This window comes from Castor canadensis, chromosome 7 (genome assembly GCF_047511655.1).
Source record: "Castor canadensis chromosome 7, mCasCan1.hap1v2, whole genome shotgun sequence".
NCBI classification, from domain to species: Eukaryota; Metazoa; Chordata; class Mammalia; order Rodentia; family Castoridae; genus Castor; species Castor canadensis.
In genome coordinates, this window is record NC_133392.1 from 155,569,765 (window position 1) to 155,597,031 (window position 27,267).

General features: G+C 54.4%; 1 protein-coding gene across 14 annotated transcripts in view; it reads left to right on the plus strand.

The window, feature by feature from the left end:
- Nucleotides 1–27,267, plus strand: part of Casz1 (castor zinc finger 1) — a 144,215-nt gene that overhangs the window by 87,941 nt on the left and 29,007 nt on the right. For 8 of the 14 annotated variants that reach the window (XM_074081373.1, XM_074081380.1, XM_074081370.1 and 5 more), the window contains one exon: nt 3,328–3,366. The exons of 2 other annotated variants lie outside the window; for them this stretch is intronic. In XM_074081373.1, coding sequence (XP_073937474.1) covers nt 3,351–3,366 — 16 coding nt within the window. In that variant the 5' untranslated portion in view covers nt 3,328–3,350. Of the gene's footprint in view, nt 1–2,723; nt 2,934–3,327; nt 3,367–27,267 lie in introns of those variants that run through there. 4 more of the 14 variants (XM_074081379.1, XM_074081369.1, XM_074081367.1 and 1 more) reach the window with 4 other exon arrangements.

Consider the following 27,267-nt stretch of genomic DNA (forward strand, 5'->3'; position numbering starts at 1 on the left):
CCTTGTGCTCCATGGCCTTAACACTTCGGTTTTCTGCTTAGACCTCAAATCCTAACACTCCAAGTTGGCCTTAGTTTATTGCTTCTCTGATCTCCAGCAAAGGCTCCTTGTCCTTGGGCAGGGCCTATTCGGCATACTTAGCTGATGTGGCCACTGCGCTCCAGGCAGCCCACACCTCTCTTCACCATGGACCAGTGTGGCAGCCTTTCTAGATGGCCCTAATGTGCTGCCTCCTTCCAGCTCTCTCCATTCCTGCCCTGTCAGCCATTCCTCACCTTCGCCCAGCAGAGGCTACAAAGTTATTGGGTGGCCAATGTGGTTAGCACTACCTAGGTAACTAGGAGGAGCGATACTTTCCTGTCTGCCCAGGCTCTCCTCAGGATCAGCCTGGACCACCATCAACACAAGCCCAGAGGGGCATTCAAAGCCAACCAGAGTCTGTGTGGGTTCCCTATGCAGGGAGTCTCTGTCTGCATAGACATCTTCAAATGTACCCAGAAGTCATCCAGCCACACCTGGCATCAAACTTTCTTCTATACCTGGTTGCCCAGACAGAAAAGCAAAGGCTCAAGACTGGTGTGTGAGATTGCTCACCTGTTGATACAAGCCAAAGCTGCAAAAGGGCAGAATCCTTGCTTTGGAGTCCTGGGTAGCAGCACCCACAGGCAGGTGTGTGCCCTAGAGCAGTCCTGGAGACAGAGATGCCTCTCTGAGATCCCAGTGGGGAACAGAGCACATGATCCCCCTGCCTGGTTTCCCTGGGGCCAGCCTTTGGGGAGCACTGGTTTTAAAAAAAAACTCTGTCCCCTTATTCATGGTTTCAAGTCCAGGGGACATTCGGTAAAACTGAGCCTCTCCCGCTGCTTTGTACATAGGGATGGGGACAGGCCGGAAGGGTATGTGACAGCCAGGAATGGGGGATTCCAAGAAGGCATCAGGGAGGGGATGTCACACTCTCCATGAGGCCATTTAGAACTAAAGAACCAAATAAATAAAAAAGGAAAAATAAGGGGAAAGTAGGAGAAAGAGTAGATTGTTAACTCCCTTGACGTCTTTGCCCCAAGGCCTCCTTGGGCCCCTCCCTTTGCAAAATAGAAATATTGCAAAAATAGGCCAGCGCCATTTTGTCAAACGCTGCCCAGACCAGGGCCTGGTTCTCTTCCCCTCATGGGAAGGCAGTGAGGCCCCTCCTAGAACAGGAGTGAAAGATGGTAGGGAGAGAGCAAGGTAATAAGCTAGGTGAGGAGAGGAAAGAGAGCTGCTGACAGTGGGAGAAGGTCTTGCCTCAGCAAAGCTGCCAATAGCCCTGCTCCGCACAGGGCGCTTTTCCTGAGCCCCTCTGGGCCAGATGGGTGACTTGGGTCATTAACAAGGATGGCTGCAGCACGGACGTCGGGGATCTGTGCGGACCATGGCTGAGGGACCCACCAAACTCTCTAGGAGAAAAGAAACGTCAAGGAGACAACACAGCGCTTGGTCCAGTCCTGAGCTGGCAGACAGGAAATGAGGACCGATGTCAGAGGGAGCAGGGCCTGACCCCGGGATACTGGGGGAGCAGGTGGCAGGACGCTGGCACCTAGTTTGAGGGGTGCCTATGTTCTGTGCGCAGCGGCCCAAGGGACCAGGTAGGGAGGAAGCCTAAGTAATGGCGCGTATTGGTGCTTGGGAATGGGCGAGAAAAGGCTGCCGAGGGACTGTGAGGGAAGAAGCGGGTGTGTCGGGATGTGGGGCCGGTGGCCCAACTGCGAGGTAGGAGGAAGAAGAAAGGCCCGGGAGGCGCGCGGCGGCCATGCAGGCCACCGAGACCCATTTTAAGGGCAAAAACCAAAGTGAAGCAGTGGAAACCCCAGAGTGAGTCCCAGGAGGGCGCTCCCAAGAGCGCGTGGCCGGCGCGCGGGGGTGCGTGCGGGGGAGCGCGAGGCTGACGTGCGAGTTCCCCCGACACACCCAACTCCGCCGCCAGGGACTCCTTTCTTCCTCGAACTCAAAAGAGCCACAACAAAATGATGGAACCGGAGTGTGAGAAGGAAAACCCAAAACCCCTTTGACACCTCAGAAGCTCCGAGCCATCCGGCATCGCGAAGGGGAGCGCCAGAGCGCGCTGCCTGGTTGGTGCGGCCCTGTGACACCCCCGCCCTCGCACCTGCGCCGGCCTCCGCGAAAAAGTTTGCGGGCGCGCGTGGCGGTGGCGCGTGAGGGGGGCGCGCGCGGCGGCCGTCGGATCGCGCTTTCGGGTCCGGAGCGGCGGAGGGGAGCGCGCGAGTGCGCTCGCGCCCGCGGCGGCGGCCGGCGAGAGTTGGTGCGTGTGCGCGAGCGCCATCCCCGCGCCTCGCTCTAGCCGCTCGACACGCTTCCTACCCCCCCCACCGCCAACACACACACGCACACGCACACACAGACACACACACACACACACACACACACACACACCCAGCCTCCTCCCACGCGGCCCCGAGCGTAGAGTCCCCGCCTCCCTCCTCCTGAAGTCAAAGGTTTGGGGAGTCACTGAGCCAATAAGGCAGCCGGCCCGCCCGCCCGAGCCGGTGCGCAGAGTGCGCGCGCGAGAGCGAGGAGCGAGCGCGGCGCGGGCGAGCGCGCGCCCATTCACCCCAGCTCCGCGGCGAGGCGGGCGGGCGCGCGGGCGGCAGGCGGGCCGAGTCTGATCTTTCACCTGCCGGAGCCGCGCGGACCCGGCGAGGGGCGGTACCGAAGCCGCCCTGCCAATCACCTCGGCGCCTGGCAGCGCCCGGCCGCTCCCGCCCGCCCTCTCCCTCCTGCCAAACTGTTACCCTGAGTGTTACCGTCAGGAGCAATGACATCAGGGTTTTAAAACAACTTGTTATTCGGGGAGTAATCAGTTGCAATTAGGCATTAATTAAGTATTATGAAAGTTGATTATTTAAGTGAATTCGGCTTTCGACTCTCCGACTATGGTGAGTACCGGGAGCGGGCGGGGGAGGGCCGGGCCGGGCGCTCGCGGCGACCCCCGCGCGGGGCGGCGGGACGGGGCGGGGGCCCCTCGGCCTCGCGGGCTAGGTCCCCGGTCGGGCCACGGTCACGGGCAGTTTCTGTTTTAGTTTAAGGAACTCGGGAGCTGCCGGGAGCTTGCGGGCCGGAGCGTGAGAGCGGGCGGGAGGCGCGGAGCAAACTTTCCCCGCCGCCGCCCGCCCGGCCCGGCCCGGCCCGGCCCGGCCCGGCCCGCGCCCCCAGCCCGGGATGCGCCCGGCCAGCCGGGGAGGGACAGCGGGCGGGCGGGGGCCGGGGGCCTGCGAGACACTAAACAGATTCTTTTCTCCCCTCTTCTTCTTTTCGTGGCGTTCCTCGAAGAGTTTGGGACCAAGGAGCGGAGAATGGATCTTGGAACAGGTACGGGCCGGTGAGAACCCACGGGAGGCTCTTTCACTTTTCTTTCGGTTCTTTTACGGAAGTTATTATTTTTAGCCCAATGAGCTCGCAGCTGAGCGGGGGGTGCGGGCCGGCGCGGAGGGTCGGAGCTGCCGTCTCTGCTTTGCCCAGCTTTCTGGATGGCGATATTATTATTTGCTACTTGCTTAGTGACTGTGACTAATTTGATGCTTGTCATTATGAAAGAACCGAGAGGACAGGGGGGCACTCAGAGAGAGGATTTAGGGGGTTTTTATGGGGGTTTTTGTTCTCCTTGTTTTTTGTGTGGCCCCGTGTTTTGACATATATATACATTTTTTCCCCTCTGTAAAGATTTGTGTGTCTGGCTATGGGGTGTGTGTTTTTATTTTTTTAGTGGGGGGTGGTTTAGTTTTTGAAAGCAGCGTCCTGTTGGGAAAGGTGGTTAGTCTGGTTTCGGGGCGACTGTCTCAAGGTAAAGGAATTTAATTTATTTGGGACAAGGCTGTGTCGGATGATCAAGCTGCTTATTATGGCTAATGAGTGTTTTTCACCTGAGAATCTGTGGGCTGAGGCGGCTGTTATCAGTTCAAAGTGAGGGGCCCAGGACTCTCTCCCAGCCCCCTTTTTAGCCCCCACCCTGGGAGGTGGAGATGGAGGAGACCAATGACTAAGTTTAGGCATGTGGGTTTGGGGAGCCTGGTATGGGACTGGGGTCTTGCTCCAGGTAGTGCACTGTTGGCCTGGGGCCGAGTTTATCCTGAGAATTTGGTGTTTGACTGGTTTTGATCTAATTTTATTCAATAGTTCTGTTCCCATCTGGGCTTCCAGCCTGAACTGAATGAGGCTTGCTTTACACTCTTTAGGTTTCTACCAGCCCTCTCTATTAAAACCAAGTTTTGACTAGGACCTCACACCCTTGGTTGTCCAAAGCCACACCCATCTTCAAAGAAATAACCATGCTGACCACTCATCAGGACTGACCTCTGAGCACTTCTGTTTCATTTAGGGAAGGAAAAATGGTATAGGTAGATGTTAGGGCTGGTGTTAGACTTGCTGTTCATGATAGGCCCAAAGTCACAGTGTCATCCCTTGGGAGTCAGGACCTGACATCTGACCCTCTGAGGTCAAAGGGGAGGCAGCAGTGTGGGGAATGACATGGTGGCTGGCTTTAGGAAAGTGATGTGTACTGTGGGAGAGGGGACCTTGACAGAGTTTAGACCGTCCTGACAGGTGTAATCTTGGCTAATGGAATGTGGAGGTCCTCAGGACCTCTCTGTGCCCAGGAAGGGTGTGACACCCCCTGCTGGGCAAAGTTGTGAAGGTATCTCAGGCCAGTGCTGCTACCTGCCCCTCCCTGCCCTCCACACCCACAGAGAAATAGTCCGCCCACACCTTTAATCGGGTGTCTCAATGCCTCCCTCTCAGACCCCACCCCCTTTCTTCGGAAATGGGGCCCCCACCCATCCCAGCCCAGGAGCAGACCTCAGAGATGGGCCAGGCATTTGGCACCACCCCTTACCTGATACAGGCAAGGCTGCTTGTGGGCGGGCATACCGAACCCAGGTATTACTCAGCTAGAAGGCAGGCCCTCCTGTCTTCCTCCTTCTGACCTGGGTGCCAGCTGGAGCTGTCATGCCAATCCCTCCCAGGCCACCACAGGGGCCTTCCTTGGGGGGGGTCCTGACAGCCTGGCAGGAAGTACGCGGCATGGCCTCTTGTGGTACCTCCTGGAGCCTGAGGGAGACTTAATTGCTCCTAGCACTCCAGGGACGGGCTCTAGAAACTTTTCCTAGAAGCCAGAAGGGCCTGGAGGTCAGCTGGAGAAGGACACTCCCAGTGGGACCTGGGCCTGGACTCTGGCCACGCAGAGAGGGGGTCAAAGTTCTGTTTCCTAGAGGAGGCATTTAGTGATGCCATCTGCCTCTTCTTTGAACTTGGAAATTTCACTTAATCTCAGAACTTCAGAAGAAAAGCACTTTTTCCTCACTTCACAAAAAAAGGGAAGCAATGAGGACTCAGATCTGTCTCCTCTGAGCCCGTCTCTTGGCCAACCAACCCAAGGCTCATCTCCAGCCACTAGGGGTGTTTCTTTGGACCTCCAGAATGCATGAGAGACACAGTCCGGGGCTCACCGCTGGTGAAGTATAGGCTCTCTTCCTTTGGGAGCAGCTTGGGGAGTTTCAGCTGAGAGAGGCCATGTTAGCACAGTATAAGGCCAGGAGTGCAGGTCCCAAAGACTTGTTGACCTCCAACAAGTATTGGATCAGACTTAGAGGCCCTTCCAACCCTGGACCCATCGAGGTCCCAAAGCACTCTAGACATAAGTAACTCAGTAGTGGGAGAATCCTTCTCAGGAGGGGACAGCAGGACCTTGACATCCTCAGGGGCATGTGGACCCCTTTTCCCCCACCATGGTTCATCCAAGGGCTGGATCAATCTGGACGTCTTTAGCAATAAAAAATGCCGATGTCGTCCTAATTCACCAGGCCCCGAGATGACAGCAAATTTACATTTTTTAATTAAACTAGCAGCCAGTTTTTATGAGGGGGTTGGGTTATGCAAATCAAATGGTTGTGTACGGAAGATTAGGAGAGTTTGGGAATAAATTCCACAAATGCTAATAAAAAAAAAGGAAAGAGAGAGAGAGGGAGGGAGAGAGGAGAAAGAGGAAGAGAGGAGGACCTAGTTCCATTAGGGCCTTTTAGAGTGATTTCCCTGGAGGAGGGACTCAGGACGGGGAGGGGGAGCAGGAGGAAGCTTTTAGACACAGGTAAATCCATCCTGTAGTTGGGGAGCTCCCCAGGATTAGCCACCCCCACCCCAGGCTGATTCCTGGGCCTGAACACACTGGAAACCAGGGCTAAAAAAAAAAAAATGGCTATAAAACAACAGTGGAGTCGTAAGAAGGAACTTGCCCTGGATTATCTGGGATCTGATTGTAAATGCCCCTCTTTCCCCTGGGGGAGCTTGAGGAGGGGAAAGAATGTCCAGTAGAGGATTCACAGTAGGCTCTGCTAGGTAAAGGGCCAAATAGGCAAGTTCAAAAGGATGACCACAAAGCACAGGGGGAATTGGTGAGGGGCAGCCCTGCCCACGCATGTGGCATTGTGGCTGTAGCCGTGTGGTGCAGGCAAGTCGAGTGTCACTGTCTGAGCCAGGCCTGTTTCTTTGTTCTGCTAGGGCTACAGGCAGGGACCCCCTTGTGTCATAGGCAGATTTCCATTGCACACTGGCCCCAGCCTTCAACTGTGGTAAGCCAGGAAGGGGTCGAGAGAGCTGGGCCAGGTAGGTCCCTTTGCTTGGTTCTTAAGAGCGGAGTTTCCTAGTAACTGTGGGATTTTAAAGAATACAACGTCTGTAGGCAGGAAGAAAAAGGCTGTAGACATTTCCCAGGTGGTGTCTGACTCCAGGGAGCAAAGAATTTGACTTCTCCAACTCAGCCCCTGAGCCCACCTCCAAACTCCCAAAACTTTTGTGAGCCATGGGTTCAAGGCCAGACATTGTCAAGAGTGGAGACTTCTAGGAACCCTGCTAGCTCTAGTTATGCTGAACTCAGCATGCACCAGGGATTGGGAATGGTCTTGTGCTGTTTCTGAAGGAAAGGATTTCATGCTGGCTTTGAGGTAGAACAGATTGCCCTCATTTTTCCTTCCTCCAAACGGTACATCCACTCAACCAGTCTAAGCTGGGGCCAGCCAGGTTGGGCACTGGTTTTGCCAGTCTGTTGTAGGGGTAGGTGCTCTGGTGCCATCTTGGCAGGAAGAAGCTGTCAGAGTCAAGGGGACCATGGGCTGTCTTAGAAGTCGTAAAGTTTCCTGATACGATTCAGACAGTAACACTGGGAGGGAGTTGAACATCAGATGGCCTTCAAGGTCTTTGGCTATTCCACCTCCAGCTTGATTTTGTTCAGTGGGGGCAGGTATGGGAGAAGGGTCATGTGGAAGAGGTGAGAAGTACATCATTGGGACCTTCTCCTGGAAAGAAGTATTTGAGACATCAGGGAGGTCTGGGCTTTGAGGTGGCCTTGAATCAGCTCTGGCACTAATTATAAAGCATAAAAAATGCAGGATCCCAGGCCCAGCAAGGCCATTATTCTCTTACAGGAGGTAGAGACAGCATGGCAGGTCTGGAAGCACCCTTAAAGAGACCATACCTCAGGGTCTTGTTTCCTGGTAGAGACCAACCAGAGGAACCCATGAACTCTCCAAGAGAGAGAGGCCCAGGGGCCAGCATCAGCCAGGCCTTCTCGGCACTGATGATGTTCCCCACCCCCACAGCCAGGGAATCTGGCTGAGTTGCAGCTTGGGTTTTTATGATGGAAAAATAAAATAAATGGAGGCACCTTTGGAGGGCTGAGTCACTGCAGCAGCATCTCCTCATTAAAGCTGCTGCCCCTGGCTCAAGTCCCTGCCCACTGCCTGGGCAGGGGACCGGGTGGGGCCCGGGAAGGCTCTTGGCCTCATTGCTCTCCCTGGACCCTGCCAGGTCAATGGCGCAACCCCACCCCTCCACCACCACCTGGGGCTGGCCCACTGTTCTTAGAGGGGTCAGCCATTTTTCTACCACCAGCCCCCAGCTCCAAGGCTCAGCATCTAACTCTGCCCTTCCTGAGCTGGTGATTAGATCTTGACCACCCTAGCTGCCACCACCTCATCATTCTCCCCCACCCCTCCTTCTCCTCCTTTCCTTTTCCTAGTCCTCATCTTCAGAGAGGGAAGGAAGTTGCTCTGTAGTAGTTACCACCTGTGAGTCCCAAGGTGAGTGGCAGCTGTTGGGGTAGCCAGGCCAGCGTCCAGCAACAGTAGGAAGGGGCTGAGAAGGGAAAGGGCCAGCCACTTGCTATGTAGAGGAGGAACCGACTGTCTCACTTGAAAAAGGCTGCAGCCTGGTGGTCTAGCATGTACTGGTCTGGTGGACCTATACCTCTTACCTCAGGTTCTTAGGACACATCCCCTATCAGGGAAGAACTTCTAGGCAGGCTGCAATTTAGTGAGCCTCTGGAGATGCCAAAGCACAGGCTGCTTGGACTCCCCAAGTTTGTAGGCCTGGCTGGTGGAGGGGAGCCAGGAGTAGGGACTGGGAGCTTTGTGAATTTGTGGCCTTACCCATGTTCCCTCCACTGCCCTCTTTTCTTTCTTCTTCACCCCCTCTGAGGGCAGCTCCTGACTTCCATTGTGCAACCACTTTTGGTTTTGGATTTTTTTTTTTTTTTTTTTTGCCAGGCCACTGGTCTCTGGCAGTCAAGGCCTTCCTACTCACCTTTCTTATTCTGCGCCCCCCGCCCCCCACCCCCACACACAGACACACACCTTGCCAGCCTCACACCCAGTTGGCCCTGGAAAGAGATAAGAGATAAGGGGCTGGCTGGGACCTGCTGTTCTGAGGATCTACTTATACCTGTGACATTGGTGTGCCAGGGCAATTCTCACACTCATGTGCCCTAGTCCCCAGGAGCAAAGGCCAGGGATCTTTGTTTTCTTCTGCTACTGCTGCTCCTAATAGTGCCCATTAGCTGTTGTGTTGACATCTCTTCCCAGTGCTTGGTGTGGGGTTGGGGTGCAGGCCTTCCTGCTGTAAGTGCTGGTGTGATTGATCGATGGAGGTGCTTCTTCCCCAAGTGCCTGCTGGCTTCTAAGTGGGGCAGAAAGAGGAAGGCAGGAAATATTGGCTGATTCCCTGGGTACCTGGGTTTTAGCTCCTCTAGAGCATTCTAGAATCTGGTTTATAGGAAAGAATAGGGCTGGGATCAGGGATGATGTAAAGGGGGCAAAGGGACATAAAGACAAGGGGGCATAAGGAGTTTATGGTTAGATGGGACTCCCCACCAGCAGCTATTAGCCATGACTGTGGTGTGCAGCAGGGAGGGACTGGTATGTGACAGGTCAGGCTGCTGCCCAGGGAGACAGGAGGGAAGTAGCCAGTGCAGTCTGGACCTCTCCTCTATTTCCTCCCTGGCCTATCTCTGCCTCCCTATCTCCCCTTTTGCTGAGCAGATCTGTCTTCGGTATGTCTGTCCTTCTGGGCCAGAACCCTTCCAGCTGGTCCACCCAGTGCAGGTAGTGAGGCCACAACAGTCATGGGCTCGTGCTGAGGGCCCATCCAGACTGCCAGGGCTCTAGATCTCTGCCCTGAGCGCAGTGTTTGGAATGCTCCAGAGTGGCTATGGTATCTATTCTTAGGGTGTCCCATAGGCCTGCCCTCTGGGGTCTCTTCTAGCCCCTCAGGCCCTGCCAGGGCCATAGCACTTGGCTGCTGAGACTCATTCCTAAAGCCCTCCCTTGCTGCTTCCTGGGCCAAGGCTAGGGCACTGCCTGACTTTGTCAGGCAGGATGAGGAGAAATGGACCCATTTTGTTCCAAAGACCATGGGTTCCCAGAATCTTCCAGATCTGAGCTTTTGTTATAGGTCTTTATCCTTGAACTAAGGGTGCCATGGGAGGGAGTGTGCTGCATGAGAACAGGAGCCTGGAAGAGCCAGGCAGAGCCCTAGATGGGGAACCCCCCAATGCAGTAGGAAGGCAGGGTCATCCAGGAGGCCAGCAGGAGAGATGTCTGGACGTCTGTGTCACTAGACACAGGAGTACATTTTCTCCCCCACTGTGGTTCTCATGTCCCTCTGCCTAGTTCCTTGATACTTGCTGCCTGTATAACCCAAGAGTTCAAGGGCACAGTAGGCAGAGAGGTCTGGCCAACCAGAGGAGTACCGGGGGGGGGGGGGGGGGGGGGGGGGATACTCTGCTGCCCACTAGGGGGCGCCCCACCATACCTGCCCCAGATCTCTCAGGGGCCTGGACATATGAGCCAGCTTTGGTCCAGGTCTCCTGACCCTGGTAGAGGAGGGGGAGTCTACCCCTCCTACCCCCAGAGGTTCCTTGGCTGAGTTTGTTTTGCCAGGGTGACCTGTTTAATCATCTCATTTTCTGGTGGCCGTTTATTCCTCGTTTCCACGGTTACGGCCCCATTAAGGGGAGAAGCAATAAGGCAGCGAGTCAAACAGGTAATAAAAACATTAAAGCCCATGTGCACAGAGAGAGGATGGGGCGGGGGAGGGGGCTCAGTGAGGTGAGACAGCCCAGGGAGCAACCAAGGTGCTGAGGTGTCGGGCTGCCCAGCCTTATCCTCAAAAGCAACATAAATACTGCTCCCCAAGACCCTGCACTCAGGTTAACTGTCCCCAGCTCTGGGATCCCTGGTAACAGGCTGTAAGGTAGAGGTAAAACAGGAAGGAGCAAAGTGAGAGGGAGAGGAATGTCCCAAGCTGGTTGTGTGATCTGTTACCAGGCCCCACCTCGCCCTCACTGAGTGGGGGTGGGGGATGATTTCTGACATTGTTTTGAGCTGTAGAATTTTTTTCTGCCAACTTTATCAGAAAACATATTTGTGGTGAGTGCTGCTAACAGGGCCAGTCTGGTGAGTAAATATTCCTGGTGTGGACGGCCCTGTGTCCTTGAGAGAGAAGAGCACAGCAGTGGGGGCCAAGGGCATTTAGGGAGAGGAGGACCAAGAGGCCAGGAGCCCCTGTGCTGGGTGGAGGACCTTTCCTGGGAAGGAGTCAGGTGGGAGTGAAAGGACCAAGTTTGTCCCCAGCAGATTTCTTCCCAGCAGTGGGGTCTGTTCCAAGCCAAAGTGACACATAGCTCTGGCTAGTTGTGTAACTTGTCCTTTGATGGAGAGGCCAGGGACTCTTGTAATGCCCACAGAGGAGTTGCTGGCCAATTTTCCCAGGGGTTTCCTTCCTCTCATAACTGGAAAGCCACAGCTAAAGTCAGCCTCTTGCCCAGCCCCTCAGGGCACATGCATCCATCCCAGTACCCCTTACCCCTGCCCCCACCTGCCCTTCCTGAGAGCTTCCTGGATATTTGGCTCTCTGTTCTGCCATCAAAGCTGGCCAGTGAGAGAGTCTGTGCTGGCTAGAGGAAAAGTGGGGATAGCATCAGAATGGCTGTGTCTGTGGGTGCTGGGCCTAGAGCCCAGGGTCATTGCTCAGAACTCACAGAGGGCCAGGAACAGTTTCTGGCTCCTCTGGGTTGGTGAGGAGCCTGATTGCTTTTTCTCTCCCACACTGATCCCTTGCAAATGCACAGAGGCCCGTGTCTCTGATTATTAATTTCAAAGTTGACTCTGACTCAAGAGGGGAGAAAGAAGGAATGGGAAATGGGGAACCCTTTGGCTGGGAACTGTGCCTTGGGAATGGGCCTAGATGAGTTAATATTCCGATCAAACAATTAAAAATAGAAAATGCTCCCGCGGCACCAGCTGCTGAGGCTCTCGGCAACTGTCACTAGCGGGTTCAGGGGGCAGGTGGTGCTAGAAGGAGCTTCTCCACAGACAGCAAATTTCAGAGATCTCATGTGCCACTGCCTTCCCAGGATTCAGGATAGGGGCTGGAGCACCCAGTCCTCCCAGCTCCCCTCAGGAACTGGAGCTGGGCCTGTGCAGCTTCAGGGCTGCCCTTCTCCCCTCCGGGGCCGGCGCCGGGGTGAAGTCATCGCCAGATGCCTTGGTAATTGCTTTAAGAATCCAACTTAAAATAAGATGAAAACTTATATTCCTGGGTGAGGAGTAATTTCTCATCTAATAGTAAATTAATGAGAGGATTATAGCAGGGGGCCTGGCTAGGAGGCATACTCATCTGATAAATCCAAGGTCTCAGGCCCACCAGCTCTAGACCCAGAGGCTCCCTTGCTCTAGGCCAGGCCCCCGCTCCTAAGGTACTCTTGGGTTGCACCATGATCTGCTAGGTAGATGGCATGGTCCCTCTCAGTCACAGTAATAAGCTTTTCAAAATCCCAGTGAGAGAGGCTCATGGGTATGAGAAGGCCCCAGTTCATCAGTTCTCCTGGAAGAAGGGACCTCAGGAACGGGTACCACACAGACTCTGGGCAGAGTCTCCACAGGTCAAAACCAGGTAGTCAGCAATGTGGTGACCTCTCGGTAAGGTGACCAACCACCCCTGTGTACCCAGGACTGGAAAGACCCACATTCCATGAACCAGGCAGAGCAGGCAGTCAGTTCGCTCTGTTTGGATACTGGAAGGAGGGTGGGCTGCTTGACATGGTTCTTCCCTCAGGGTGCTTCCTCAGGGCTCCTTCCTCAGAGCCCAGACACCTCCAGAGCTAAATATATCCTGTCCAGGAGGGGTGACTTACAGCTGGATCCACCAGAGACTAACTTGCCCTATCCAAGGCTCAGTCAGCTGCTATACTTCAACTAGGTCCATGTGCCCTGGAGTGGGCTCACATATGCCTCACAGGCATGACAGGGCACTTCCTAGAAATCTGGGGAGAGCTAGAAAAGGGCTTGCAACTGTGACCCACCCCTATAACACTGAGGCCTCTCCCCCAACAGATCACAGCTGTGGCAGGACTGCTGGAGAGGACGTGGGCCACACAAACTGCCCCCTCCTCTCAGTTTACTTTGCATCTTCCTTCTTAGTGATTCAGAGAATGTCATACCTAAATAGGTTCCCTTGGAGAAGGACAGGGAATTGCTCTGATTCACAGGCAGGGAGAGCTAGGGATATGGTACTGTGGCAGAGCGCTTACCTAGAAAGCTCAAGGCCCTGGGTTTGATCTCCAGTACAGAGGGAAAAAAAAAACAGGAGACCTGGATACACTGCTGAGTTTGTTCCCAAATGCCAAGAGACAGACAGTGTGGAGTTTCCCTGCCAGAGAGGGGCAGGGGAGAAGGTTATTGGGCTTCCCTGAGGATCATTCCCTATGGTAGTGTTGAGTAGAGGATGCACGGTTTCCAGCCTTGGGTATTTACTGTGCTACCTAACCCATGTTCCTGAACATTTCTGAGCCCCACGTATATCACACCTGTCATCCATGAACACCTCCCTGGGCCTCCCTTACTATGTCATGGTTGATGCAAATGCATGCTAAGGTTTTGTAGGAAAGCCTCCATCTACACTGCTTAGCTTCTAAGAAAGGGGCACTTCCCTTCTCTGTAGGGAAGTGAAATGGAAGTGAGCAGACTGGACCAGGGCACCTCAAATAAAAATGGGCAGCACTCTTTCTCCTAGGAGATTAGTCTGGTGATGTGTGTGTTGAAAGCAGAGACTTTGCAGAAAGGGATGATGGGGACAGTCCCCTGGCTCACTGGGAGACCCCTTCAGTCACCTTAGGTCAAGAGGATCCCTACTGGCTTCCGTCACCACTGGAAGTGACAGGACTACCTTAGGACCTGCGTGGAATAAACTGGCTACTTTGCAGACAGCTGTCCTCAAGCAGGGTCTCGGTCTGGGGGTTGTACTGAGTTTGCAGGCCTTTACTTGGGTGGAGTCAGAGAGGACCTGACTTCTTTCCTGGAGTTGACTGCACTATAATTTCGGAGGTTGGGAACAGCTTGGTGTTCTTGGGGAGACTTGTGATGCTTAAGTGGCCTGTCCACCCCCACTGATCCCCAGATCAGAGGAAGAAGTTATGGAGCAGTAGGGCTGAGAATTCCTAGTCTAAACAACCCAGGAAAGCGTGTGCAGGGAGGGAGCCAAGCCAGACCCACAGATGGTAGGATCTGGATTGTAGCAGGGAGGAGGGCAGCTTTGAATGGTAGATGTTCTGTGGCAATTGCTGTTCAAGCAGATACATCCACATCGGTAAATTCCAGGCCCTCCTTCTCTTACCCCTGGGTGGGCCAGTGGATGAGATAGGCTGAAGAACAGGAGGCGGCAGTCATCTTAGATACACCAAGCATACCATACCAGGTCAGTGAGGTCCTGGCTTTTCATAACACTGCGTGGGGTTCCTTCCCCTGGCCCACCTGATAGGAAGGGTCACTTTGGGGCTCCTCAGGAGGCCTGCAGATGCAGCAGAAGGGAGCTCCTCCCTCGTGAGTCTGAGATGGGACCAAGGGCCCAGAGAAGGAGCCTGGGATGTTTTCTGTTTCCTGGGGTCCCTGAGGGGCCCAGGGGCAGATTGAGACAGATTCCTTGCAGGGAAGGTGTTAACAAACAGCAGGTGATTAAACATGACAAGCGGTGACATTTCTGTTCAGGGTTCTCAGTCCCGGCAAAGCCAAGAATGAAGCTATAAACCCTGACATTTTGTGTTATGCACTGAGAGGTTTTTAATAGACCTCGTTCCCTCTTCCCCAGTCAACTTCTCTCCCTCTTCACCTCCCCCGTTGCATCCACTACCCCATGGAGCCCCCTGTCACACCATTCCACCTGGCCTCCAGAGGCCATTCTGTGCCTGGGATCCCTTACCCTTGCTTTCTGACCTCTCTGCACCTTTGGGGCCTGGTGAACACTGCCCTGTGCCCGTCTGTTTTCTTCGATCTTTTCTGTTGCCCCTCTGCATACCCCCCTCTCTTCCCCTCCATCTCACTCTCTCACCTCCTTTTTTTGGGTCCTGATCTCACAGCCTGTCCCTTAGCTACGGCTGTGCCAGTTGTCTGGGACAGCAGGTGGCTGTCCCTGTGCCCTCTTTGTACTCAGAACATTTCCAGACAGACTTGAGAGCGGGTGTAGGGAGATTGCGGTCCTTGGTGTGGGATTTTCCCCCATCTTTTTTTCAATCCCCTTTTCTCCTTTTTGGGACAAGGACAGGAGGTAGAGGGAGAGAATTGCACTTGACTGCAAACAGTTGCTGGGTTTATTCAGAAAGGGACTGGCTGGCAACAGTTGTTCCTCTCACAGAGAAATGCTGGAACAACTGGAGCCTCCTTTGTTCTCTGGGCAGAGCCCTGTCAAGGGCATCTGGAGGTGAGCCTGGGCAAGAGGGCAAGAGAACCCTAGAGGGGGACAAAGGGGTTGGGCTGCCAGCTCAGACCCACTGAGGGAATCCCCACTCTGGGAGGTAGGGAAGGTTCCTAGACCTCCCTGGAGTTTGGTGGTCAGGCTACACCCTTGGTCCCAGCTCTGCCCTAGTGAACTTGAGAGCACTTAGTTTTCTGTGTTCGTTCAGTAAATATTTACTGGGCCAGACGCTGTGCTGAACAGTGGTTCTGTCCCATGGAGCTCATAGTCCAGCGAGGTGGCGGGATAATGAGATGAGTTACTACAGAAGAAATACAGGGAGAAGCAGGGTGCCTTGGGAGGACAAAGGGAGAGGATGATCTAGAGGGCTTCCCAGAGGAAGTGACACTGCAGCTAGGGCTCTTGAAGGGTATGTAGGAGGAGAGTAGCCAGGCCCTGAGTTGAAGGAAACCCTTCCATCCAAGGGCCAGTGGGGTGCTCCCATGTGCTGCCTAACAGGTCCACCTGGCATGGAGTAGAATTTGGGCTGTGTCACCCCACAGCAGATGCCCTTTGATCTCTGGGGTCCTGAACTTGCTCTTCCAGCTGCCCTTCCACCTCCACCCACCTGGACCAGGAATGACTGTGGGCAGGGTAAGGTGGATATGAGGTTTACCTTGCCACAGAGGGTGGAGAGCAAGAGCACCCAGGAAGAAGTCAGTACGCACTCAGGAAGTCAGTACGTGCCCATGAACTGAGGCCACCCCTGCCTTTCCCGCCTCCTACTCCCCTTGTGGATGACTCACAGATGAGGGGGCAGAAGAGAGTACAGGATTGCATGGAGGGCATGGTGCAGGAGGAGCAGGAGCCTGGCGAGTCTATAGTCCTTCTTCACCTCTTCACCTGCTGATCCCAGGGCTCAGCTAACTAGGATGGCTGGACTCCAGGAGCCTCTGAAACTTTCAGTCACCTCCCCTCATACACTCATTGGTATGTGAAGCCCTTAGCACTGTGTGTCATCCTTGTTGGACTCTTGACACCTCAAGCCATTCTCTCAGGACACCTAGGGTCAGAAGGGGACAGTGCCAATAGGGATACAGGATATAGTTAAGAAATTCTGCTAAACTAAGAGAAGGGTTGAATTAATCCCTTAGAGCAGGACCAGTGAGAAGCCTACAGATCCATGGGCCTTTAGCATCTAGGAAGATAGGCCCTACAGGGCTAGGTTTAGCTGGTTGTCCACTTGGAGCTGACCTCATACTCCAGCCCCATTCAGCCATAGCCACAGGGCAGCCATAGGCCTGATGCCTGGAAGGGTCTCTCCAAGCCCACTGAGTACTTCTTCCATACTTTCCTCAGCCTTGGCCCTACCATCCCCCGACCACATTGGTCCTCTCAGGGGTCAGGCTTCTCCCTGTTTCAAGAACGGTGTGAAGGAGCCAGGGTAGACTTCAGCCATCATTCTCCTTCCTTCTCCCACCCTGCCTTTCTGCCAGGCTTGGCCTGGAGGTCCCTTAATGCCACCCCTTTTCACTTGCTTCCCGGAGTCCAGTTGGCCCCACTGAAGGGTTGATAGGCTCAACTCTCCTCACTAACTTGGCAGCTGGGTTGGGTGGAGGGGGGCATGCTGAAAGGGGAGGGGATGGGAGTCCTAGAGCTCAGGCTTGGCCTGCTGCCCCTTTAGATCCGGAGCCAGGTTTTACTGTAATCCCTACATCCTGTTGCAGATCCTTAATCAGCTGGAGCCCAGGTTGGGCTGGACCCTGTGGTGACACTCGGGGCTGTAGCTTGGAAAACATGAAGTGGAGCTTCCGGAGCTGGGGTTGGGGCTGTGATGATGAGGCAGGTGGAGGAGAGAAGGGAGCCAGTGCAGCACAGGATGTGGACAGAGCCCAGACCCATCACCCATCCACCCAGACTGGGGGTAGAGGAGCAGCTGCTGCAGGCTGGGAACCAAGGCTATGGGGGAGGACCCCTGCAGGCCCCCAGGAGAACACTGTGTTGCCTTATCCCACCATGGAGACTGTTGGCCCCAAAGTGGCTCTGACAGTGGGCAGGGACTCTGGCCAGGAAGCAGAAGAGGGAACTCTGGATGACATTGGTTCCAGGGTCTATAACTGACCAACCACACTGTGGTTGGGAGTGTTACTGCTGGGAGCTCTGCTTCCTGAGGCCTCGTGAGAAAGAGAGTCAGAGACCTGTCTGCCCTGAGTTTGGACAGCAAGGCTATAGGCTCTGTGGATCCCAGGAGCAGCCAATCCTTAAACCAGAATCAGTGACCCTGATTCAGAGCTGCTTGCCCACCTGGCCTTTTAGTTCAGCCTAGCCCTGCAGTCTTCATATGAATCTTGGCGAAGAGTTAGGGCATGAGGGTACCCCAAGCCCTCTCAGCCCAAAGTGCAGCAGTGGAGAATGAGGGAAATGTAGAGTCCAGAGATAGGCAGGAGCAGAAGCCAGAGAGGGCTGGCTGGCAGCGGGCGAGCAGACGGGCGTCTGTCCTGCCAGGGGCCTAGGCTGGCTCTGCAGACAGCCTCTTTTCTATATGGAAATGAAGAATTTAGGCTAATGGAGCTCAACCATCTCTAATTTTGCGATGGCAGGAGGATTTTGATTGAAAGTAATTAAGCAAGCTAGCTGTAAAATTAATTAAAGCAAAAGGGGGGGATTTTTTATTGGATTGGATAGCGATATAGCGTCTGTCAGGCGGGGGACGGATGGGGGTGACCTGAATCCTCTGCCCTCCCCCCTCCCACTCGGGACGTTTATGTCACTTTAATCTCCTTACAGCGGCTGCTGTGCATTTGTTTGAAATAATCAAGGAAATATGGTCAGAAATTGTCAGCTTTCAGATCTAATTTACCTGACGGCCCCTGCGCAAGCCGGCGCGGCCTGGGGAGTGAGTGTGCGTGAGCGGGTGGGGGAGCTGAGTGGGCTGTAAGCACACTGGGCTCTTCAGTCCGTGCCCAGGGCCCTGGTACCCTCTGAGGGGGAGAACAGCACTACTGACCTGTGGGCACCTCCCTGGGCTTTGGCGCTTTCATGAAAAAGAGCCTCCACACACCCCCACCCACCCACCTGCTGCCTCTTCCTCACATGTAACCAGCTTTACGGTTTAGGGAATATAGGATTAGGGAGGTGATTGTAATTCCTTATTCCAGATGGCTGACAACTGCTAAACCCCTCCACCAGGGCCACAGTTTTAAAAATACTCCTAAATTAGTCCCCTCATGTCCTCGTGGTTGGCCTCAGCAAGGGGATTGAGGAGATGGGCTGTAGGGAGGGGTAGCACCGTCATCTACAGTGCCCTCGCCACCTGCCGCCCTCCCTACCTCTCTTTCTACGGCCATGCTTGCTGTCCTGGACTTCTCTGTTCCAGGCCCTGCCTGTGATTCCAGCACAGTTCTTGCCCTGCTTCCCTTTCACGGCACAGTTCACAAGGACTGGGGTCTCAGTCCCTGCAACAGGAAGGGTCCCTTCTGCTGCTACAGTCTTGCCTATTTTCAGTGGGTCAACAGGGCAGAGAGCCAGCCTCCACTTGTACTTCCCCGGGAGAGACTGGGTACCTGACTTCCAGGCCCTGCACCCCAGGGGCTCTGAGCTCTTGGGGTCCTTGCCCAGGTAGGCCAGTGGATGGCTTGAGCACTTCCCAACAGGGAACTATTGTGGGGCTCCCTTTAAACAGAAATGGGTAGCAGTTTAGTGTGCTAAACATGGCAAGGGCTTAGAGTGGGAAATGGGTCCCTGGATCTTTCCCATCCTGAGTGAGGGGTGACTTGGGCTTGCACCAAGTCTCTCCACTTCTCAGACCTCAGCTACCTTCCAGTTCTGATGTTCCGTGCAAATCTCAGATAGCTTCCACCCTGTTAGCTGTTCCCTCTTCTGGGCAGAGAGTGTGTGAGACCTGAGTGCAGGCTGCTGCCCTTAGGAGGTTTTTGTCATGCCATCGAGATGGGGAGAAGATCGCAGATTCTAGAAACAGCAGATTAAGAAAAGCACCCAGCTCCCCATCTTCCCATGCAGCATACCCTCTGGAAGTCCTCTGTTCCCACCCGCCCTCCTCAGTGCTACCCAAACAACCTTTCTGCCTTGTTCTCTGCCCCCAGCCTGCTCTGGGGTAGGGTGACTCAGTCTGCCTCCCTCAGCAGCGAGGGAGTGTGAGTGCCCGTCACTCCTTCCAGCCAGAATCCAGGGGCAGCATTGCTTGCTCCCTTTTTGAGTTCTCTTTGCATTGACCTCCACTATCCCTCTCTACCACCCTGCCATGAGTCACTCCACCTGGGGAACAGGGGATGAAGCCCCAGAGAGCTCTGCCAAGGAAAGAAGGAGAGAAAAGCTGCTGGCTCTCTTGCCTGTCCTTGGCACAGTTTCACAGGCTGGAGTCCAGGCAGCACTGAGGTCTTTGGGGCCCTATACACCCTTGATGCCTGTACCCACGGGGCCCATGGTGAGAGGTGATGGCGTGATTGGGTGCTACTGGGGCCCAGCCAGAAGGAGAGTCCCTGCCTTTTATGCCCATCAGCTACCCGGGACCTAGATCCCTCAAGATAGGAAGTTACAGAGAGTTTTTAGTCCTGGCCTACCCTCTCAGCTCCATGCATGGCTCATAGCTGGTTGCCTGGCCTGTGCCCTTTGGACATGGAGGCACCAGCCCAGGGGCCTGTGGCCTCAGAGGGGCCACTAGCTTTGGGCAAGAGGCTTGTCTCTGAGCTTGGTGGTGGCCCAGGGCTGCCAGTGGTAGTGGCCAAGGTCAGGGGAGGCTCCTGTTGAAAGGAGTCTGAGGCAGGCTTAGGCAGACTGGCACACTGAGGCACAGAGGAGATGGAGAAGCCCACAGGGAGAGAGATCATTTACTCAGAGGAGGGAGGAGCGGTCTTTTCATAGTCTCTCTTTGCTCTAGAGGCACGAATGAACATTGGGGATGTTCTACTAGGAGGTGATGCTCACTTTTTGGAACTAATCCTGAGCAGTGAGGAAAGAATTTTGATTCTATGATTGAGTGTCTTTGGAGGGGAGGAACAGGGATGGTCAGCACTGGCCATGGGCACTGGAATTGTAAAGTCAGAGGACAGCCCTGGATGAGTACATGCCTTCCCTCAACAGGGCCTGCAACAGTGGGAGACAAGGGAGTCCAGGAAAGGGAAGAAGTGAGAGGGAAGCATGGGGGCCTGGAGGTCAAGGACTAGCCCAGTAGTACTTTGAGAGCTGTTATCTGGTCAACATGGGTTGGTTTTCTTGAGAGATCACATTGTGACCTTCAAGGACCCTTGCTGTCTCCTTTTCCTGGGAAGCTAGGCTTTGAAGAAGAAGCTAGGTAAGGTGCTGGCTTCCTCTCCCTAGCTGACCTGCCTCTGCCTTTCCCTAGAGCCACGTATCTGAGCCTCTTGCGTGGAACTCTTGAGGTGGGAGAAAAGGTGAGGTGGACGACAACCAGCCAAGCCCTGCTAGCCCCAGAGTGCTCCAGCTGTGACCAGCCCCCAGGCCCACCTCCCTGCAAACCATGGAGAATGAGGCCTTTCCCAGGGGTCTGCCTGGCTTCTTTAGCTGGGTGCTTTCTCCCTTTAGGTGGGGCCTGGCATATGTTAGGCTGACTGATCTTCCCCCAGAGCAGAGAGTTGAAGGCCTTCCCCTGAGTCTTTCCTCATCCTTAAGGGCCAGTGAATTCAGGAGAGTTCTTGGGGTATAGGAGTTCTGGCCATAGGAGCTAGAGGTGATGGTGAGGAAGGAACATACCCAATTGGGAGAGAAGTCCAGAGTGGCGAGGGTCCAGTCATAGAAATCATTAACTGCAGGATCTCCTAATGGCCACGGTGCCAGGGACCTGATGCTGCCCCCAACCAGGTCCCTGCTGGGGTTGGCTGGATGTGACCAAGTACTAGACTCCCAGAAGTGCCTGGGGCCAGGCTGGGCTGGGCCATCACCCCCCTCCTGGCCTCACAAAGCCTCACCACCCCGGCCTCTCTGGTTCCATACTGTGTCATTCGTTCTCCCCTTGCTTCTGTCATGCCCACCCTGCTACCCCAGACCCCTCACCCCTTTCCTCCAGCCTGCCCTCAGTTTCTTACCCATCAGGCCTTAAGTCTCCGTGGCCCAACCCTGGCCTGTCCTCGTCCCCCCTGGCTTCACAGTCACATTTTGCTGCCAGCGCAGGGCACTGAAAAACTGCTGGCACTGCCAAAAACCCTGTGTGCGCTATGACTCCCCAAACATCCCTTTATTTTTATTGTTCTGTTAATTACTGTTTAAACTTTAATAAGTCACTTCGTCAGGAGGGGGGACCTGCCGTGAGCTTTTCTGTGCAAACATGGGCCGGGAGTGACTCGGGTGTAATATAACCCTTTATGCGATGTGGGAATGTTTAGATTGTAACAGAAACTTGTTATTTTAATGACAGTTGGGGGGATCCAAGCACAGAAGGGGGGAGGGGCGGGCGCTTCCCTCCATCCCCATTGAGGCCTTGGGGTGGTCCAGGGCTGCCCCCATGCTGCTGCAGCAGAGGGTCCAGGGAGCCTTGGGGTCCTCCTGGGTTGCTCACTGGGCAGTTCCTAATGGAGCTGGGCAGGTAGATGTGTTCTGAGGGGTGGGAGACCTGGACAGGGGTGATGAGAAAAGAAAGTTGGGCTTTAGTGGATGGGGCTGCAGGAGGCACCGTCAGGTCTTCAGTCCCTGGGCTGAAGGAGGCAAGGCCGTACTAGGCTGTACTCTATGTCTAGATGTCCCAAAGATACCAAGGAGGGGATTCTGCCCACAGTCACTATTGAGCATAGTGTCAGGTGCCATATGCTTTGCTGCTCTGAGCCAGACATTCACCCACATTGTCCCTTTAACATGCTCTGATACAGATGAGAACACTGAAGTTCCAGGCAGAGGAAACTTGCTTAAAGTGGTGAGCATTTAAGAGGAGCCAAGCCTCTGGAGTTGGTTTGTTTTATTTGGAAGCAGGAAGACTCAGGGGCTCCAGTGGTCTCGGGAGACTGGCCAATGGCAGAGGGCAGAGGGACTTAGGCCCCATGCTTGTATCTAGGATTGTCCTCATAAGCCAGTGGGGGACTTGGGCAGGACTTGCCCTTGGGTCTCTCCTCACTCCCAAAAGGAGAAAGAACTGGGAGATGAGGTCAGGGTCACCCTGAAGTCTGAGGATGGGGGCCACCTGCCACCTTCCTCCATCTTCTAGGAAGATGGAACTCTGCTGCAGGGCCGGGTGATGACAGCCCCTGCCCTAGTTCTCTTCTCTCTCTACTTCCAGAGTGGAGACACCTTGGGAGAGCACACTGCCCTCAGTGTCTGTGGGGCCCCTGCCAGGACCTCAGGACACCTTAGCACCTGTTTCCCTGCTTGGTTTTTATATCATAAATCTGTCTGTCTATCCATACAGCCTAGCTTCTGCTCTGTTACAGCCCCTGAGTAGCAGAAATGAAGGAGCCCTATGCTTGCCCTCAAAGGCCTATGCCCTGTTGGTGTTAGTGAAGGGGCCTCAGAGAAGGGCAAGACCAAGGGGGGCCTGCCTCTGTCCAAGGCTCCATGGTCCAGTCCAGCCAAGAAGGGAGACCCTTGCACTCTGTGTTTGCCTGTCCTCTGGCTGCCTCTCACAGAGGACACGCACAGAAAGCCTGCTTTGCCCTGCCCCCCACCTTCTGCTGGTCAGGATCAGGGGTTCAGGGCTGGGTGCCCCTGAGCTGGAGGGAGGGCCCCCAGATGGTGGCGGCGGTGTGGGCCACAAATCGCTGAGGTTTTCCTTTTCTGAGCAGCGCTTTTCCCTAAATTGTCTTTGACTGCGTGCATGGGTAATGAAAGTTTATGCCCTTGTTAGAAGGACAGGCGGCCAGTTCCAGTTAGAACTGGGGCTGTCTCCCAGCCAGCCCCCTCAGCCCCCTCCCCAGCAGGAGAGAGAGCATGAGCACAGTGTGTGTGTGTGTCCGTGCGCTCACATACCCCCACCCCTGTGGATAAGAAGGCTGTTAGGGGAAGTGAGAGGGGACAGAATAAAAGAAAAAAAAATTTCCATATTTGTGTAAGTTGCTTTAAAAGCATTTTATCATGTCATAAAAAAGGGAAAGTACTCTCAGAAATTGATCCTCTCCGCCAGCCCATTGGACAGAAGGACGTTGGGATGTTAATGGCCGTCCTGCTCCAGGGTGGCTTATTAAAAAATTTATACATAAATGCTTAAAATTGCATAAATTATTTAAAAAAAACCAACAAAGTAAGCAATTTGAATTCCCTCTTTTCCTCCCCTTCATTTGGTCCCCCCTTTCCCAGCCCTTCCTCAGGGCCCTCCTGGTCCCCAGGCTCCTGTCCCCTCCTCGGGCATTCCCCCTCTTTTCTCCACTTCCCTTCGCACCCCAGATGCCGCCTGCCCTGCCCTTCTTGGGGGTTTCCCTGCCTCACCCACAAATTAATGAAACAACCAGCCCACCACCAAACACTCACATGCACACGCGCTAATAAAAACACCACTAATAATGCCCCAAATCGCGAAATTAAATATTAAGGCCAAAGGAGGCGGACGTGGAGCGGAGCTGCCGCCATCGTAGCTGAAGTTGGAGCTGATGAGTGTGTCTCTCGCAGGCGTGGAATGTCACCCACACATCCTGGAGACTGGAGTGGGGAGTTTTATGATGGTTTTTCATTGATTTGTTTCCCCAGCGCAGCTGCCGACCTCTATTGAGGGACAAACATAATCAGCACTGACGCAAATTAGATGGTTATTCGTTTTGAAAATTGACAGAAAAACAATAAAAAAGATGAAATGCTCCCAAATCAATAGATATAATGAAATTCAAATAATCCGAGAGATGAGGTCTCCATGGCAACTGATAATGTGGAAAAGAAAACAATTTAATAAAGGACAGACACACTTTGAAAACAGATTGGGCCCGGGGAGGGGGGCGGGCTTGCGGGCGGAGGGCTGGAGCGCGGGCTGGTGAGTGAAGGATCACTGTCCGTCCCAAGGACACCCGCCATAATTAAGCGAGGCTTTCGGCCCCAGAAAGTGCAGATTCAGGTTTTAATACACAAAATTATTTCAGGAGCAGTGAATCGGAAAGTCGTTTGTAATGACCTTCCTGAGAGGCCCGGGCGCGGGGCATGTTGGAGGCTGGGCGGCCAGGCCGGCTGAGTTATGGCATATTTGTGTTTTTATAGTGCGGAGGGGAGGGGGTAGTGGGGGGGGAGGGGGGAGAAGGTTAAACAGTATTTACAGCTCAGTTGTTTTCAGAGAGGAAAGAGAAATAGAGTTCACAGGGAGATGCAGCAGGCAGGCGGGTGAGCCAGGGAGGCTTCCGGGCAGTGGGGCAGGGAGGTGGGCCCAGGCAGGTCTCCCCTCCCCAGGCTGCCTTGCCTACATCTGCCTCTGGACAGGAGAGGATGTCAGGAACTTCCACCCCCTGCATCAGTTCCTGGTGTGGCTCAGCTTGTAGGGCCTTCTAGGTCTGGGGCCTCTCCAGAGATGGGTGGGAACCTATGTTCAGTGTGGACACCCACCTGCATTTCTGTGGCTGCCATAAGAAGGTGGCTCTGCTACTCACCAGAAAGAGCCTCATACCCTCCCATTCTCTGCATGGCAACCAGTCACCTATTCATATGGTGCTGTCCTTGAGCCTGGTGCTGGGCCTTGGGCACTGCAGGTGAGGACCACATGCCCATCCCTGCAGCCTGCTGCTCACAGCCTCCCTGCCTTCTCTTTGGCTCCGCCTCTCTGCCAGATGCCTGCCTTGAACATGCAAAAGGGAAAAGTGTGGTCCCTTCAGATTTGCAGAGCCACACGAAGGGGAGGGGGCCATGGCCCTCCAGAGCTACTCACCTGGAACAGGACAGCTTGGGCACTGATGGCCCTGTCCTGACCCTGGGCGCCCCCTGAGGTTCCTCTCAGGCTCTGTCCCTGCTCTGGCTGCAGGGACCGTGTCTGTGATCTATTATGGTGACCACACACAGCATTTCCAGTTTTTGGGCTGCTGTACAGGCGCACGTGTGGATATAATATCATTGTACAAATACAGAGACGTCAGAGTGTGAGTGTGTGCGCGCGCGCTCGCGCGTGCATGCACACACAAGCATGCACGCGGTCTCTGTGCATTTGCTTGGTGTGTGTGTTTTAAATCTCCCCTGGGTGGTAACTCTCTTTTTTCTACCCTTCCTGTTTGGCTGTGACCTGGGGGAGATTGATAGCCAGCCTGTGCAGTGGATGCTAACAGTTCCCCTGATTTATAGAGTTACTTACGCTAAGTGAGGCCACTTAGACGCGTCTGGATAGTAAACCTTTTAACTGGACTAAAAAATCATAATAAATAAATAAACAAAGGGGGACAAGCTAGGGCCCAGCCACCACTCCCTGCCCATTACCCAGCTTGGAGCTGTTGAGGACCAGGGACCTGGCAGAGAACCCAAGAGAAACAGCCGCCATCCCTCCCTCCCACAAAAACTCAGAGGCCCTTCTGTGCCGAGCTGAGGATGGGATCAGGGCCAAGAAGGAAGACACTCCTTTTCCAGGGGACAGGTCCTGGCTGAAGGGAGCCAGGGGAAGGAAGTGTTCAGGTGGAGAAGGGCTATGAGGTGAGGGAGGAGGGAGGCGGGGAGAGCACACGTCCAGCAGGTCCTTCCTTGCTTGCCGGCTTGCTGCTGCTCCTGTTACACCTGTGTTCTTTGCCATAGTGATAAGTCTTGCAATGACATTTTTTGTTTTGTTTTGTTTTTGGCAGTACTGGGGATTAAACTTGCTAGGCAGTTGCAAGTGGTAACTTGAGCCATACCCCAGTCCTTTTGCTTTTAGTTTTTCTTTTTTCAGATAGGGTCTCAACTCTAACTTTAGTTAGAGTTAGGGTCTCTAACTTTGCCCAGGCTGGCTTCAGACCTCAATCCTTCTACCTCCACCTCCTGAATAGCTGGGGTTGCAGGCACACACAACCACACCTGGCTTGTAATGACTTTTAATCCTTTGTTCCCTCCTCTGAACTGAGCAGTCTGTGATGTAGGAACCAGAGTAATAGAGAACTCAGGGATGCTTGTCTTGCTCACAACATAGTCTCAGGGTTGTGCCCAGGGTCTGGCCTGTGGAAGGTTCTGAGCGTTGTTGAATGAACATGGGCACAACGCCCCTCATTGGGGCTTGTGGTCTGTGAAGTTGAAGTTCTTCATGGCTAACAAAGTGGAAGCTCCAACAAGTGTGCCTTCAGGATAGCTGGTGGGAAGGCTGTGGGAAGTGTGGTGGGGGGGGGGTTGGACATTGAGCAGGGTGGGGAGTCAGGCTCCAGCACTGACTGGGTGACTGAGGGCAGTTACCAACCTTGCTACCTCATCTGGAAATGAGGGCAGGACAACCAGCATGTGGAAAGCTGGGGGCATCACCAAGGTGACTTTTAAGTGCCCAGCATGCTCCCCCACCCAGACTGGGTGTTCAGGAGCTGCCAGTTGCTGTATGACTCTCAACACCATAGGGTGACACAGCCTCCAGAGTAGCCCACCTGAGCGGCCTGGCATCGGGCAGGCAGGACCTTGACACAGCACTACCCCAGGGGACTGGCTCTTGGCCCCTGCCTGCCCACCTCCTGATATACAGCGGGCATTAGGCCGCCCAAAGGGGATACTGCATCCTTAGGAAGAAATATGTCCTCATTTTTCTTAAACACCGTTTCCACTGAGTGAAATGTTTAGAAGGGACGCGCAGGGAGAACTTTATTTCCTACCAGGGAGTTCAGAGCCACCAAGCAGAGCCCATAAAGCACCCGGAGCCTGGTAGCTGACAGGCAGCCTGGCCCTGAAACACATTACTCACTGATGGGGAGGGGCTGCCAGGCTTGCCCAGCCCCCTGGGACTGCCCCTGCCCAGGAGAACAAGCAACTCCAAGACCCAGGGCTATGGATGGTGGGCACTGAGCCCTCCTCCCCTTGAGCCCAGGCTACCTGCAGAAGATGGCCGGGCCCTGACCAGGTGAGAAAGGAACAGTTCTTTCAGCTTCCCCCAGCCCTTTACCTCCTAGACCAGGGAGATCAAGGGACACAGGGCCCAGGTGCAGCTCCAGGAGCCCCCCTTCCTCACCCAGAACTGGCAGAGCCCTGGTCTTGCCAGCCTTCGGAGGGAGTGATGAGATTCACGCCGTGCTGGGCCCTTCTCCCGAGGCCCTCCCTTCATTCGATTTCTGAAGCTGGCTGATTTGAATATTTATAAATATCAGTAAATTATTTATTGTAGCAATCTGCTGCACCATTTTACCCATCGCAGTTAACACT